General features: G+C 46.9%; 2 protein-coding genes across 2 annotated transcripts in view; one reads left to right on the top strand and one right to left on the bottom strand.

Annotated features, from left to right (window-relative positions):
• The window catches only part of tafa5a (TAFA chemokine like family member 5a), a gene marked incomplete at its 5' end in the record, with an annotated part of 107,800 nt that overhangs the window by 26,448 nt on the left and 64,209 nt on the right, over positions 1 to 17,143 (bottom strand). The window lies entirely within an intron of this gene.
• On the top strand, positions 13,370 to 15,274 carry LOC306916295 (sodium- and chloride-dependent creatine transporter 1-like; the record flags this gene model as incomplete). The annotated part of the gene is made up of 1 exon (XM_079494129.1): positions 13,370 to 15,274. One exon carries the CDS (start codon positions 13,370 to 13,372, stop codon positions 15,272 to 15,274), a length of 1,905 nt encoding a protein of 634 aa, XP_079350255.1.

Below are 17,143 nucleotides of genomic sequence, written 5' to 3'. Positions count from 1 at the left end.
AGCTCGACACCCAACAGAAACATTTGACGGTTTCCCATGGGCCCAAACTATAGTGGAAATAGCAGATCTACAAGTTCACAACACGTCGCTTTGTGCCGCGTTGTGAGCTTGTAGATCTGCTATTTTCACTATATTTCCTCTTCTTCTTCTTCTTCTTCTTATTACTTCTATTATATTATTACTTCTTATTATTTTTTTATGGAAGATTGGAAGATTTTCTGCTGTTACTCATGAAATAGTTTTGAAAATGTTGGAATAGTTTTTTTTTTTAGATTGTTGAACAAAGACCATGTGCAAATCCTCCAACTTGCATTCCTGCTGCGTGTCTTACTGTTCCAAACAAAATAATTCCATCTGAAAAGTCCTTTTCCCCCAACCTAAAAGGGAGATCCCCGGAACACACACGCACGCACGCACGCACGCATGCACGCATACACGCACACACACACACACACACACACACACACACACACACACACACGGGGGGGGGGGGGGGGGGGGGGGGGGGGGGGGGGCGGAACACTGTTGCCATACTGTGTGACAGATGTAAGCAGCCAGGTCTACGAAAACAACCCAAAAACAACGTACTCTACAGGCTATTTACAAACACCTAAAACACTGTGACATCCTTACACACCGTGTTCTGTTACGGTTGTTATTTCATGTTTTGTGTTTTATTTTGAAAATATGTGAATTCATTGTTTTCTTGTGGAAGGTAGTATTATCCAAATCATATTCATGATTTGGATCTATCTCATTAAAAAGTCTCTCCCTAATAGAGTTGTAGAATGGACAATAAAAAACTAAATGCTTTTCATTTTCAATTTCCTTTAGATCACACAGACTACATAATCTATCCTCCTCAACCGTGCCTACATATCTGCCTGTCTCAATATGCAAACCAAGTATGCCAGCTCTAATTTGGGCACATAAGGATAATTTCTAATCGTTTTATGTCCATTCATTTCACATTATAATATTCACATATTATCATCTTAAATATGGGGTCAGAGCCCCCTATGTGTTGTCCCTACGTGCAATTGCAGATGGACAGAGAGAGGCTTCCAGACTCATCTCAAATCTCGCGAGAGTTTGTTGCTGGGATAAAGAAATGTTATTAACAAAGTAGATTTTCTCCTGATTTGTCTCGCTAAAAGAAGCCATTTTACTATGAATATCTTGTAAATATTGTGTGCCTTGTGATGATTTGGTCCAGTATTTAGTTCAGTGACCATGGAGTTAAGGAAAGGTTCAGAAGCTGTATTCACGTTCACTCTCCCATTGGAAATGAATAGACTCTCTTGCTAATTCTCCTCTTGGGTAGTATCCCTTTAACAAATACAGGAAGTTGGGTTTCAGTTTGTCATGTGACACAGGTCATGTGACTTCTTTCAGGAAGTGCACTAGTTTCCATTGCAAACAATTCATGCCACATGAGCACAGCAAGGCTCCTGTTTCTGATCTGCTAACATCTGCTCAAATGTTCTCCCAGTCAGGAACAGTGGGAAAGGGGAAAGAGAGGAAGGCATTACTTCAAAATCCAGAACAGTGTCAAAAAAGGGGCGTGCTACCTTGGGGCAGAGAGAAGGCAGACAGTGACAATGACAAGACTTAGGATGGGACACTGTGGACTGACATGGGACTTGGCAAAAATGGGGAAGCACCCAGATGGACTGTGCAGCACGTGCAAAAAAGACCAAACAGTGGAACACGTTCTTATGGAGTGCACCCGGTACACCGAAGAGAGAGAGTCGATGTATGCAGCAGTGGCAATTAAGTGACCACACAAGCAATGTGACGCTCAAGAATCTCCTCAACCCAACAGAAAACCAGGCAAAGACTGTAAAAGTGGTGCTTAATTTCATGGCAGCAACACGACTGCTATCATAGAAGTTATAATGGACAGAAAGGAGGTATACTCCCGACCAGTGGGAGGCAGCAATGTGCCGGGAGGCATCTAGTCTGCCGGAAATCACAAGAAGAAGAAGAAGAATGTTCTCCCAGTCGTAGCATCGTTGGTATGTACTGGCAATTTCCTTCTTCCCATTGGCTCCGCAGCGCAACTAGAGTTGAGCCGCATCACTCCCCACTGTGAAGCGGATTGCGGATGTCTATATATTGCTGCGGGGGGGAGTTTTTAACGCAGCATTTCCTGGGATCAGTGAGGATCAATAATAACAGGTTATAGGGAAACAATGGCACCCCGGGGGCCGTGTTGAGGCACTTTGAGTGCAGGAGGGGCCCGTATTGACTGCACCCTCGCCACTCTGATGCTCCGTATCCACATTGATCGCCCACTGTGGTCGTTGGGGGTCATGGAGCCAGAGAGAGAGAGAGAGAGACAGAGAGGGAGAGAGACAGAGAGAGAGAGATTGAGATTGAGAGAGGGCCCTATCTTGCGCCACGCTTACCGTTTATCCCTAAACTTATTTGACATGTTTTACTATTTTGAGAAACCTTTAAAATAGTTAAACTAGCCGATCTACATCGACACGTTGTGAGCTTGTAGATCGGCTATTTGAACTATTTTCAAAGGTTTTTCAAAATAGGGGGGGGGGGTGGGGGGAGTTGCGATATGAGGCTTGGGTCAGTGTACTTCATTTAAAGAGTACAGGGAGGGGATGTGCTTGCGTGAGTGCGTGCGTGCATGTGCAGCAAAGGGTGGCCGCTCTGTCTGTACACAGAAGTGTGTGTGTGTGTGTGTGTGTGTTTGTGTGTGTGTGTGTGTGTGTCGGGCAGCAACCCGGGGACCCATTACGAGGTCCATCATACAAGCTGCAGAGGGGGGGGGGGGGGGACCCCCATTGTTGCCACGGCGTCTAGATTGTAAACAACTAGATCGATAACTCATTTGTCATTTTGGTCTGGAAGGAAAGTAGTTTTCTTTTCTTTTTTCTCTTCTTTTTTTTGGCGGGGATGAGATCCTGCCATTGTTTTGTTGCACTGACGATCAATCTCCACTTCTCCGGGCCCCCCCCTCGTCTCTCTCTCTCTCTCTCTCTCTCTCCCCCCCCCCCCCCCCAATCCACACTCCCCAGTCCCCAATCGTGTTGTACTGATATTCCATAGAGGAAGTTTGAGGAGAGAGAGAGAGAGAGAGAGAGATGCACTGTGGTTTGTTTGCATGCATGCACGCACGCACGCACACACACATGCAGGTGAAATAATCTCTTTACACCTACTTATTAAGCCTCGATATACATATGAATTGTATAGAGGGTATGCGCGTGACATCATCATCATACCAGGAACTTAAGTTATGCGGGAATGCCTACTGAGTGGCAAAAACTACTTTCTGGCCCATACATCCAAACAGAAAAGTCCTATTTCATTGCATGAAATGACTTTAAACAACATTACATTCACTTTGTCACTCACTTTGCCACTCGATTTGCCGCTGAATCTGCCATTCACTATGCATGCGCATACCCTCTGTTCTATTCATTTGTATTTACCTTGCTAACCTCTGTAATTTAGTTCATGAATCCATCGCCAGCCACTGTCACCCAAATGTTCTCTTTGGACGGCTTAAGTTCAGAACATCTGACTGTATGCCTGTAGACGTACAGTACTTAATAGTCACATCACACTATAGACATTGATATGCATCCAGCCAGGGTCATTCCTATTCCTATCATGTTAATTCACACTGTTGACACGCAGCTTTTGTAAGCATCGATATGAGGTGTGAATGGTTGTTTTGGATCGATACGGGAGGTAGGCGCACTCTCGCATGTATGCATTTGCATGTCTAGTCTATGCATAGCTCCACTTGCAGCCATGCGCACGCATGCACGCACACACACACACACACACACACACACACACACACACACACACACACACACACACACACACACACACACACACACACACACACACACACAGAGACACACACGCAGACAGAGCTGAATACCTGCCTGCCCTCCTCTCCCGCAGCGGTGTGCTCTAGCTCTCTCGCTAACATAAACAAGACTACAAAATAATTGCCCGAGCACTAAGTGCCTCACATGTGAACTTCGCATTACAATAGAAAAAAAGTGAATGAGCATGCATGCACCATCTCTCTCTCTCTCTCTCTCTCTCTCTCTCTCTCTCTCTCTCTCTCTCATCCCGTGCACACACTCAGACGCTCAGTGGTCAAGAGCTCCCAGGGCATCGGTATCAAGAGCTGACACGTTGGCACGAACGTACACACACACACACACACACACACACACACACACACACACACACACACACACACACACACACACACACATAGCACATATATAGCTTGGTCATTTAGACTCCAACAGGGTGGGAGGTGCAGTCCCGCCCCCTCATCAACTGGACTAATTACTGCCAGCATTAATATTAATGAGCTCATTTGCTTGGTGACAGCATGGCCGTTTGCCGCGTGGCAGACGAGGAGAATGTAATGATGGGAGAAAGGTCGTTCTGTGTGGAAAAAGTAAAAGTTTGCACGCACACAAATGGGCATGCACGCACGCACGCAAGCGGGCACACATGTACTCCAGGAGTGGAGATAAAAGACCTCCACTTTTTTAAGCCATTAATTTAGCTGCGATGTAGACCTGTGTGCCTGCGTGTGTGCGTGCATGGGTGCGTGCGAGGACCTCAGCATTCATGGTTAACCGAAGACAAACGCATCAGGGGGCTTCTCCTCGCGGAAACGGTTCGGAGTGTGCTTCAAAAGAGAGATTAAAGCATGAAAGCGCGGGATGCGGGCATTGCGGGGTGCAGCGCCGGCGGCACGCAAAGCATGCCTATAAGGCCCACAGACGGAACGTTTTAACCAGACAAAAAGAGTGTGGGGGGGGGGGGGGGGTGTGTTCCTGTGGGAGACTCGTCGGCTCCTCTCAGGAGAGAGGACAAAGTCAACACGAGGAGGTACCGCCGCCAAGCCTTCTGGGAGCAAGCCACCAGAGACAGGGGGTTTTGTGCTGAGCAGGGGGGGCAACTTGAACGAGAGAGAACTGTAACTGTAGTGTGCGTGTGCGTGTGCGTGTGCGTGCGTGTGTCAAAACAAACAAACGACCAGTATGCTCCACTTTAATCTGCTGTCAGGTATACTGAGTGAAGTCTTGGGGCCCTATTATGCATGTCTTAAGTACCAGGTCTTATGACTTAACTTAAGACCCGGAGGCGTGGTCAATGCTGTTTGGCCACTCAGAATAGCCAAATGGCATTGATCACGCCTCCATGTCTTAAGTTAAGTAATAAGACCTGGTACTTAAGACATGCATAATAGGGCCCTTGGACTCCACTGGCGGGTTCTTCTGATGTGCCGCGCGTGTGCATGGTGGGGGGGGGGGGGGGGGGAGGGCTTTACTGTGCTGTGTGCATGTTGTTCAATCCGTTGCCACGGCGATCTGGGGAAGAAGCAATTATTGGCTGAAGATCCGTTTCTGTTAAGTGGCTAATCCAAACGGAAGCACGCGCACGCAAGTGTGTGTGCTGTGTGTGTGTGCGGGTGTGTACATCTGTGTAAAATGGCATGCGCGGGTCCTCAGGTACTCCCGTTCCTACTGTATGCCGCCATATCTATATCGCCGACAATTCTTCCTCGACAGCCAAAAGTCCTTTGACAAAGTGCGTTAGTGCGTTTACGGGTGCGAGGTTCTCCAATTTGTCTCCTTATCCGTTCTGTGACTGCGAGCACGCGTGTTTGCAGGTGTTCACACACACACACACACACACACACACACACACACACACACACATCCCGCTGCAGCCCTCGTTCGGTGGCGCTCTCTTTGTCCGCCCCTAAACACCTGCACGTACGTGTCGGCATGGCTGTGGCCTAGAACAGTGGTTCCCAAAGTGGGGTCCGGGGACCCCTAGTGGTCCTTGAGGGAGTTACAGGGGGTCCCCAGCTAAATGATAGTTGGGAAACAAATGGCCCCTTATGGGTCTGTAACTCTGAGAGTGTACGATTCGTACACTCTCAGAGTTAAATTAACTTTGATTTTACAATATACATTGGGGTCCCAGAGACATAAATGCTGTGGGCCCTTGAAATGAAAATAGTTGAAAATCACTGCTAGAGCCGTGAACCACTCTTCTCTTAGGAGAGTGGTCTCTTATGAAGGCATATGTCTTCAAAAGGGGGATCCGCAGGATAATGAGTATCATTTTGGGGATCCTTGACATGAAAAGGTATGGGAGCATTTTGGAGAGGATTTGAAAGGACGGATATTGATCTGTTTTCTAATTACATGGGGCTCTGTGAGTCTGTTATGTGTGAGTCTCTGTGTGGTACGTTCATTGTGTTGCAATGGTGTGGTACACGAACGGGGGGAGAATAATCCGTGTTCCATTTGATCCAATTTAGCTATATCATTTAGTCACAACTATATATATATATATATATATATATATATATATATATACACATATACACACAGCACGCACACGCGCACACACACACACACTTAAGCATTTTAACTTTCACTATAAAACCCATGCCCACTGTGCGAAGCACACAGAAAACTGATAGAGCAAGACCAACGCATATAAAACCGCTGTCATGACATCGCCATCACCTAAGAACTATTTTGTTCTAAATATACAACAGGTTGCCAAACTGGACATTGCTATAAGGACACATGTGTAAATATCTGTACACATTCTAACCGGAAATATCGCTCTACACATTTTGTTTACAGACATTACAGTAACATTGCGATAGTTACCCCGCAAATAATGAACTATAAGCGGTCGTCTTTTCTTTCAGGAAGAAAGCTTTCTTTGGCAGCCCCTGCGTCCTATAGCTCGTATCTGGCCAGCAAGCTCGCTCAAAGCCGGAGTCCAAAGTGGATTGTTTTCCCTGCATGGCCTGCTTTCACAATTCATCCGTATTTTAACACCGTGGCGGTACTGTGGGGGTGAGGGGTGGGGTGGATGGCCTAGTTGTTATAGAGGCTATTGTAACACCATAAGGCAGTTTCATGTCCTCCCATAAAGCCAACATTTGTGTATAAATAACCATTCCATCTTATAGAGGGAGACCGAACTCCCTTCTGACTTTGTTGAGTCATCCCGAGTCGAGGAAGAGCATCTGCAAAACAGCCGAAAGGCTTAACGCTTTGCATGGTGGGGAATCAGCATGCTATACCTTCATAAAAAAACATAAAATCAGACCCACCTGAACTGAGTACTGTACTGTACTGTACTGTACTGTACTGTACTGTACTGGTCCTCCTCCCTGGCCTGTGTGTGTGGTCAACGCTATTTCCATACTCGGCCAGACAGACAGACAGACAGACATACAGACACAGCCAGTCAGGGACACACATAGCTCTCTATAGGAGTGGCTAGCACCACTCAAAAAATACCACTGTACAACACTCAACATCACTGCCTTGACCATAGACACCCAACAGCTGCAAAACCCCAGAGAAGGCATGGCCAGACGACGTGCACTTGGCGTGACTTAACAGCTCGGTTGGAGGGACGCGAGTCCGCGACCCATTTCGACAGCTGAGGCCCTTGAAGCACCACATCCAGGTTAAGTGCTCAGGCCGAGAGTCACCTCCCCCGGGGACGTCAACCCCACTGGCATGGCTCTAGAATCGGGAGAGATTTGCGTGTGCCCGGCCAAGTGGCGCTCACTTGCCTCCGGCCGTGGACACACACACACACACACACACACACACACACACACACACACACACACACACACACACACACACACACACACAGCACTTGGCTTGATGCAATCCCAACCCCACCCCCCATCAAGCTAGATGTGACCATATCGTCGCTATAGCGGACGGGGAAAAATGTGTGTTCTGAGAACCTGTTAACTTCTCAGAAAGTGGACAAAAAAGGTTATTTTCTTCCCAGAAAGAGGACAAAAAAGGTTATTTTCTTCCCAGAAAGTGGACAAAAAAGGTTATTTTCTTCCATTTCCTGGAAAAGTCACATGCAGGTCTTCCACCCTGACAGACAGAAAATGGAGGTAGAGCAAAGCATGTCAAAGACAGCATAAAGTAAGTCAAGATATCTGCATTACGCCTACACATACTGTAGCAGAAGATCGGCAGATACAGCATATGTACAGTTGGAGGCCATCGATATTGTCCTTTTCTTTTTGCTGAGGTTTGCGTGATCTGCGCAAAAGGACAGTTAACCCATTTTTGACGGGAACCCCTTTTGGTGTTTTAAACATTATGTTATAATTTAGCTATTGAAAAATAGCAGATCTACAAGCTCGTAGCGCGCCACTCGGTGGCGCGCTACGAGCTTGTAGGTCTGCTATTTTTGAAAAATCGTGAAAATATTTTTAAAATTTTGAGGTCAGGCCTAAATGGGTCAAATGATAAGGGACAATATCGGTGGCACCCAACTGTAGCCTACATGAGGTTAAGCTGCAAGGTGCGAAAGACACATTGGTATAGTTATAGTCCACTCCACATAAGTGGCAGCCTTGCCGATCAGTGCCGGCTCAAGGCACAAATCAGCATGGGTACATACATTTTCCAAAGGTGGTACTTTATTTTTCCAACAACCCTATATGTTACTCGCATATACTATAAGCACAGTGATGCGTTGAACGCCACCAACAACAAACACAAATGTTGAGGATGTCTTCTGCGTATTACCCTGTATTTCTATTAACTTTTACATTAATTAGAAAATATTCATAATAATCATGAAGAACATAATGTTCATATTTGTAAAACAAAATCTTGGTAGGGTAGGGTACTACTGGCCAATCTGGACTGGGGGTGCACAAAGTCCAATATGTGCGCGCATTGCCCCGCAATGCCCCCCTGTAGAGCCGCCACTGCTGCCGATATGTGTATGATTAGACATGGGGTGCAGGGAAAATAAACACGGAGCAGGACACACAGGGCATAAAAGAGGTTAGAGAAGAAGAAGAAAAATCATCCGCATGGCAGGTCCAAACAGGCTGCTCATGGCACTAAGACGTTCACCTCACACGCACGCACGTACACGCACGTGCGCGCATGACAGGGCGGGTCGGTGGGCGGCATCCGTTCATATTGTCAGATTACTCGGCCCAACTTCATTTTTCGCCCGACTTCATTTCTCCGCATCGCGCAGGTGACTCGTCACACGCAGAGTATAAGTGATGCTGAACCCCCCCGACACCACCACACACCCCCACCCCGACGCGCCACGCTGATATGAACACACTGACACACTCCGGAGGTAACTCAATCACATGGAATGAGATGAGGGGGAGGGGGGGAAGAGAGAGAGAGAGAGACTCACCACATTAGTCTCCATATGATTTATTCTCCCCTCTAGGTGAAGGAGACGGCATTTGTATTCATTTGCCTTTTATTTTTATCCCACATTCATCTTGCCTTCACATGCCTGTCAGCCACGGCACTAATATTATTTTGGCCATGTGGTGTTCCCATAACCGCTCTTGTAAAAAATAAATGGTAGCCACTTCCCCTTCCTCCCTGCAGCGCGACAGCGGAGGAGGATGCAGAGCAGCAAAGTGACGAAGGTTATACGTATTATTACTTTTCTTCATTTGAATCCGTTCACTTTCTTTTTTGTTCCTTCAACGAGGGGATTAGGACTATAAGAGGATCCCGGGGTCGGGAAGGGCGAGGATAACGATGTATTGTCTTCACACATTGTACATGTAGGCTATAGACCCATATGTGACTTCAGTCCCGATGGATACCGTATATGGCCAGTCAGTGTCGTTTCTGGCAGCACCTTTTGATTTTAGTTTTAGTCATAGTCTTTTGAATAGTTTCTAGTCTAGTTTTAGTCGACTACATCTACAGTTGATTTAGTCGAACAAAATGTATTTTGGTGGGCCTTGATGCCGTCGTAATTGTGTTTTTTTTCACTTGCTGAAAATAGCCGATCTACAAGCCCACGTGTGGAGCTTGTAGATCTGATATTTTCAGCATGCAACCAAGTGTAAAATGAATACTGGATCTCTTGTCCACTAGCCCCTCCCTAACATTTTAGTCTAGTTTTTATTTGTTGATAAAATCGACAGTATATTTAGTCATATAGTTTTAGTCACCATAGCTTAGTATTCATTTAGTTTCCATTTAGTTTTCGTCAGTGAAAAAAGGTAGTAGACGAACATTTTTGGTCATACGTAGTTTCAGTCGACGAAAACAACACTGGCCAGTATAGAATTAATTCCATATGTTGACCTGACCCCCCCCCCCCCCACATGCCAAAGCGCCAGCGCTCGCCCAGCAGTCTGCTGTCACCCTGGCAGATGCGTGCGAGGTCGCTTCTCGCCCTAAAGGGCGCGGTCGCTTCTCGCCCTGCAGGCGTCTTACTGGTTAATATAGTTTTTATTATTTAGTTCAGTTAAAGATGGAGTGCCACAATTTTTGTATTTTTCCAGTTCCAGTTCATGTGTCTATGAGGTGACAGTACTTCATTAGACACCCTGGAGTCATTTTTATGTGCAATGGTGTATTAACTTTGTATTTAGGGTTTCTTCCTGGAGGCTGAACGGGCCAATGAAATAAACAGTAATATAGTGACATCACACTATCAGCCCCTCCCCTAACCCCTCCCCCTTTATCATACAGCTACAGCTGTGGGTGCGGCTTCAGTTCAGGTGGGTCACCAGTTCACCACCCACCAGGCAAACCAGGCATACTTAATGAACTGGTGGGTGTGTCCACATAAAAGCATGATTTTAACAAATACTGTACACTTTTTGGAAAACGTTCTTCCTCTTATATTATAATAATACCTGATGATCATGTTTTAGGTTAATTACTGTAATAACCTTGCTCCCGTCGTACCGTCTACCGTAGGTGGTGGGCCTCTTCCCCCTCCTAGCTGTGCTGTGTCCGTTTGTTTGCCACCAGTTCCAGGATTCAGCATTGTTTAAAGGTCACTTAGAACAGTGGTTCCCAAAGTGGGGTCCAGGGACCCCCAGGGGTCCTTGAGGGAGTTCCAGGGGGTCCCCAGCTAGATGATAGTTTGGAACCAAATGGGTCTGTAACTCTGAGAGTGTACAAATGGAACCAAATGGACCATGTACAGTACAGGTCAATTTGGTTCCATTATTTTGTAGGCCTACACTCTCGGAGTTAGATTAACATTGATTTTACAATATAAATTGGTGTCCCCGAGATAGAAATGTCATGTCTGTAGACTAATGCATGTGAAACTGGGGGTCCTTGAAATTAAACGGGTTGAGAATCACTGCTAGAGTCCCTCTCGTCAACTAGTCCCTTCCTAGCATTTTTTGTCTACTTTTTATTTGTTGACGAAATTGTCAAAATATTTAGTCTCAGTTAGTCATCATACTGTAGCTTAGTTTTCATTTAGTTTCCATTTAGTTTTCATCAGTGAAAAAAGGTAGTCAACGAATATTTTTGTCATAGTATTAGTCGATTAAATCAACACTGTTGCACGCTTGAATTTGATTTAAATCTTTAGGCCGGGTATAGGGCCTATGGAAAAGTGGGTTTATACATTGTGGACACAGGCTTCATAGAAAGTGTCTCGCACATAATAGCACACGTGTATGCATGCACACACACACACACACACACACACACACACACACACACACACACACACACACACCCACACACACGCACACGCACACACACACACACACTTATGCATGACAACTAGAGATCGGGCGGTACTTAACACGACTGAAGCAAGCAGACACATTCATTATTAAGTTGTTGTGGGTGAAAATCATGTACGTCCATTAACTTTCAAACAGAACATTGCAAAATAGTATAACCTTTATTTTCAGTACTTTTGCGGGACACACTTGTACGGCGAAAGTAGGGCATTTAATTTACCGATTTTTCTTGTTTTTTTAAGTTGAAATAATGGAGATACCTACAAGGTTTCTGCCCGACAGCGATGAAATGAAAGCGGTGTACAGATTAAACTGCTAAGCCAGCCAATGAAGGTAAATTTAAAGAGAGAGAGAGAGAGAGAGAGAGAGAGAGAGACGGGAACACAACATTGACTACCTAATTATGCATTTTATCATTTCGGTCACAATAGAGTGCTTTGCTTTTGCTTTCGCCGGCCGGTGTATACACACAGCTGTTCCCCCACGGCCTTTAATGAGGGAGATAAAGAATAATCACAGAGACACCTCACATTTACATCCGGTGTTACCGCTGAACAAAGCTCCACTCACACTTTGTGGTGCCGGGCTGAGGATAGCAGGAAAGACGAGCTCACAACTAGAGCAACTTACGGGTAGAAAAATAAAAAGGACCTGAAATGGATATGTGAAATTAAATCCAATTCTGAAACGTTCCAAATACATTTTCAAATCAGAAAATCAAACCTGGATGGACCGGCCGTGACAATTTGGTCCGATTGCATTGCACATAGCTCAACATTATTATTATTATTTAATTTTTTCGCTGCACGGCTGCAGTAATCTTACCCTAAACCAGCTTAAAACATTGCAAAAGTTAAACAGCACTTCATTGCATTTCTCGATCAGAAATATAAGCCATCCTTGTCGCCAGATTGGTCAGATATACCTTTTTTCACCGGCGAAAAGTAAATAGAAACTGAATAAAAACTATGCTACGCTGAATAAAACTGTGACTAATACACTGACAATTTTGTCAATGAATTAAGACTGGACTAAAATGTTATGGAGTGACTAGTGGAGAAGAGATCCAGTAGAACTAAGACAAGTCATTTTATGTTTTGGTTGTGCTTGGGTGTCATGATCCGAAAATAGCCGATCTACAAGTTCACAATTTGTCGTGCTGCAATGTGATGTGAGCCATGGCGACCCACCAAAATACATTTTATAGTCGATTCAATCAACTGCAGATGTAGTTGACCAAACTCTTATGTCATTTAGTCAACTAAAACTAGACTAAAACGAAAACATTTCAGATGACAAAAATGTGACTAAAACTAATTGGAATTTTATTCAAAAGACTGTGACTAAAACTAAATCGAAAATTTCTGTGAAAATGAACACTGGTTATAATATACAGCATTGGGTTACACATCTTACAAATCTATGTCTGTGCATCTCATTTGTGCCTCTACGGTTTGTTGCCAAAAATGGAGCTGACGCAGACGTCATAATACTGGCACCATAGATGGCTAAAGCAGTGTGACATCACAGTTCCCAGTGATGTCGTATCTTGACGCCGCAATTTAAGGCTGCGCGTCGTCTTCTGCAGTGAAACTGATTATTTCGTTGACTGACTCACATCAATCGACTGATAGCCAGTAGCCCGGACTTTGTTAGTTTAAGGAGAGACAACCCGAAGCTTACACTTAACAGGGACCATAAGGCTGAATATAGAAGATAGAGACCGAAGAGGGGTTGTGTGCAACCTGCTATAGTCACTTCTTACAGTATCTCTACAGTAAGAGGTGACAAAGAATGGCGGTACCGGACAAAGATGGCTTGGAGGAGATTATGGTGACGAAGAAGGAGAAAGATGGCTTGGAGGAGGTTCTGGCGACGAAGAAGACATCACTGGTGCGGGGCGATGACATCCCGGCGAGACAGACCTGGTCCCACCAGCTGGACTTCGTCATGTCATGCATGGGCTTCGCCGTGGGCCTGGGCAACGTGTGGCGCTTCCCCTACCTGTGCTACAAGAACGGCGGAGGGGTGTTCCTGATCCCCTACCTGCTGCTCGTGTTCCTGGCGGGCATTCCCATCTTCTTCCTGGAGATCGCCGTGGGTCAGTTCATGAAGGCGGGGGGCGTCAAGGTGTGGGACATCGCCCCTCTGTTCAACGGCCTGGGGTACGCCTCCATGGTGCTGACGTTGCTCTTCAACACCTACTACATCATCATCATAGCGTGGTCCTTTTACTACCTGATGGCGTCCCTGTCCTCCGCCTTCACTGGGTCCGCCCTGCCCTGGAGCACCTGCGGCAATGCGTGGAACACGGAGATGTGCGTGTTGGACTCCAGCAGGGCAAAGTGCCTGTTGAACGGAACTCTGGGGAACATCAACGCGACGTGCGAGGACCTCGCTCGCCACGCGCAATCGCCCGTCACCGAGTATTGGGAGAGGAAGGTGCTGAGCATCTCGGACGGCTTGGAGCAGCCCGGCATGCTTAGCTGGGAGCTGACGCTGTGTCTGCTGGTCGCGTGGGTCATCGTGTATTTCTGTGTGTGGAAAGGAGTCAAGTCCGTCGGCAAGGTTGCGTACTTCACGGCGATGTTCCCCTACGTGATTCTCGCCATCCTGCTGGGCAGAGGACTCACGCTCCCCGGAGCTTACGAAGGCATCGTGTACTACCTGAACCCGGACTGGTCCAAACTGGGCGATGCGGGGATGTGGATCGACGCCGCGACTCAGATCTTCTTCTCCTACTCCATCGGAATGGGAGCCCTGAGTGTTTTGGGAGGCTACAACCGCTTCCACTACGACTGCCACAGAGACGCCTACATTCTCTCCCTGATAAACAGCGGGACCAGCTTCTTGGCCGGGTTCGTCGTTTTCGCCATACTGGGATTCATGGCCAACGAGCAGGGAGTGAGCATCTCCGAGGTGGCCGAGTCGGGCCCGGGGCTGGCGTTCATAGCGTACCCCAAAGCTGTGAGCATGATGCCCGGAGCGGCCATCTGGTCCGCGCTGTTCTTCTTCATGCTGCTGCTGCTGGGCGTGGGCAGCCAGTTTGCGGCCGTGGAAGGGTTCATCGCGGCGACGCTGGATCTGCTTCCCAAGCGGTTCAACCATCGCTACCGGCGGGAGGTCCTCGCGGGACTGTACTCATTGCTGTGCTTTGTCATTGGCCTCTCCATGATCACGGAGGGGGGTCTGTATGTGTTCCAGCTGTATGATTACTACGCCGTCACGGGAATCACGCTGCTCTGGCAGGCGTCGTGGCAATGCATCGTGGTGGCCTGGGTCTACGGCGCCGACCGCTTCATGGACGACGTCGCTCACATGATCGGCTACAAGCCACGGCTGGCGCCGGGGATCAAATGCTGCTGGTCCTTCCTCAGCCCCGGCATCTGCGCAGGCGTCCTCATCTTCTACCTGGTAACCTACACACCGATGACCTACAACAATACGTACGTGTATCCGTGGTGGGCCGAGGTGATCGGATGGTGCCTGTCTCTGTCCTCGATGGTGTGCATGCCCGCCGTCCTGCTCTGGAAGCTCTGCCACGCCGAGGGCACGCTCAAGCAGCGCTGGGCCCGCCTGACCGCTCCCGTGTGGGGTGCCCATCACCTGGAGGACATGTCCCCAGACACGGAGATGAAGTCCCGGGGGATCGAGGACAAGAGAGCATTGTCGGGGAAAGATGACGAGAGTGTCGTTTAGGCCTGACTATTACAAGAGCGTGCGTGCGTGCGCGTGAAAGCAGGTATAGCTGCTAGAGCATTGGAAGAGTAGCTGCCCTATACCGTACAAATGGGAAAGTGCCGTTCTCTTTATGAAAGAGTCAAAACAAAACAAAAAAAACAAAAAACAGAATAACACATTTTGAACACTACTACATTACATTTTGGAGGGGGATGGCTGGGAAGCCTTTACTTAATGTGCAGGTACAGTGTAAGGATGAAACAAAAAATAAAAAAATCACACTCGTGTGAAGTGAAGAAACATTAAGAGTCCATAGACTTGGTTGCCTTACGACGTAATTTCAAAAGCCAGACATTGGAGGGCAGAGCGCCTCTCAAACATCAAGTGAAGTGACGCGCCCTTGTTTGCTTTTGTACGTTATACGGGGGGCATGCTTAAAGCAAACAAAATAAAACATAGACTTGGCTGCCACATGACATCACTGATATTTGGGAGCAAGCTAAATGTGGAGGTGACAGGCAGCAAAACAGTAAATAAAAAGATTCTCTCTGGCTCTAAGCTGGCTGTAAACAGCTGCACCTCAACATCAACCATCTCGCCACAATGCAGTCAAAAACAATCAAAACACCACCACCTATAAACGCTATACGGGCAGAGGAGCCAATACGTTGATTTAATGCTGATGAGAGAGAGAGACAACTTGCTCTTACTCATCCATCCATCTTCAACTGTAGTCGGGTCGCGGGAAAAAAGAAATCTGCGCCTTGGTCTGCCCCGAGGACCTCCCTAGGGAGACTGGCTCTCTTTTCGTCACAACAGTGCGGAACAGCGACTGCAATACCGCCCTTGCTCTTAAGTAAGCTTGCTCTTACTGACTCACACATACACTGAACACTGAACACCCCTAGTTCTTTTTGTTTGTATGTGTTGTTTACTTCCTTTCTTTTTTTCCCCTTTTTTTTGAGGGGCATGTCCAGCTTTTGGTCTGTGTAAACACAAGAATAGAAGCCAAAAGTGAGGACAGAAAAGTGAAGACGCGATTGGCCCGGAATTATATTTGTGATGATTTGATTGGTTGAGCACGGAATGCGATGTATGATGATGTATGATGATACGAGCGCCCCTCACTTCACACGGGTGTGAGGGTTTTTTTTAACACCAAAACGAAATGCCACATTTGTACAAAAGCAAAATCACTTCACATGCCTTTTGAACATGGAACCCCCTCGCCCCCAAGGACTCACCCCTGGGGATCCTCGGACCTGGAACCAATAGCTTAGGTGGCGCAGATTAAGGGAACACTGTTTATTAGGGCGACTCGAGCCCCCTGTAACTGAGAACACCCCACCCCCACCCATCCACCTACCCACGGCAAAGAAAAAAAATGGATCGAAGAATAACGTGGCTGAAAGCAATTAGTGGAATATGTTGAATGTAAGAGCTTTTCACGGCATTCTCATGTGCTTATCAAGCACTTCTGAAAACATAAAAGCAACTTCCAGTGGCCTCTTTCCTCTTCGACCCAGATTAATTACAAAATAAAAGGAGAAAAAAAAGACGCGCGCACACACACACACACACACACACACACACACACACACACACACACACACACACACACACACACACACACACACACACACACACACACACACACACACACACACACACACAGAGCGAAGACGCACAATAATAGGGCATCAATAACACATGACGTTATCAACAACTCGGAACCTGCGAACACCTGGGCCCACTTCATCATTGCAACACCTTCCAGATTTATGACGGCGGAGGTACAACCGGTTCTGGGCAGAAGGGCTACGTCGGTAATGCAGTTCTATTAACAGAGAGAGGGTAGGGGGATAGGTCAGCCAGAAACCTCGTATC

The sequence above is a fragment of the Electrona antarctica genome (assembly GCF_951216825.1).
Source record: "Electrona antarctica genome assembly, chromosome: 23".
Classification (NCBI taxonomy): domain Eukaryota; kingdom Metazoa; phylum Chordata; class Actinopteri; order Myctophiformes; family Myctophidae; genus Electrona; species Electrona antarctica.
This window is presented reverse-complemented; position numbering and strand designations above follow the sequence as displayed.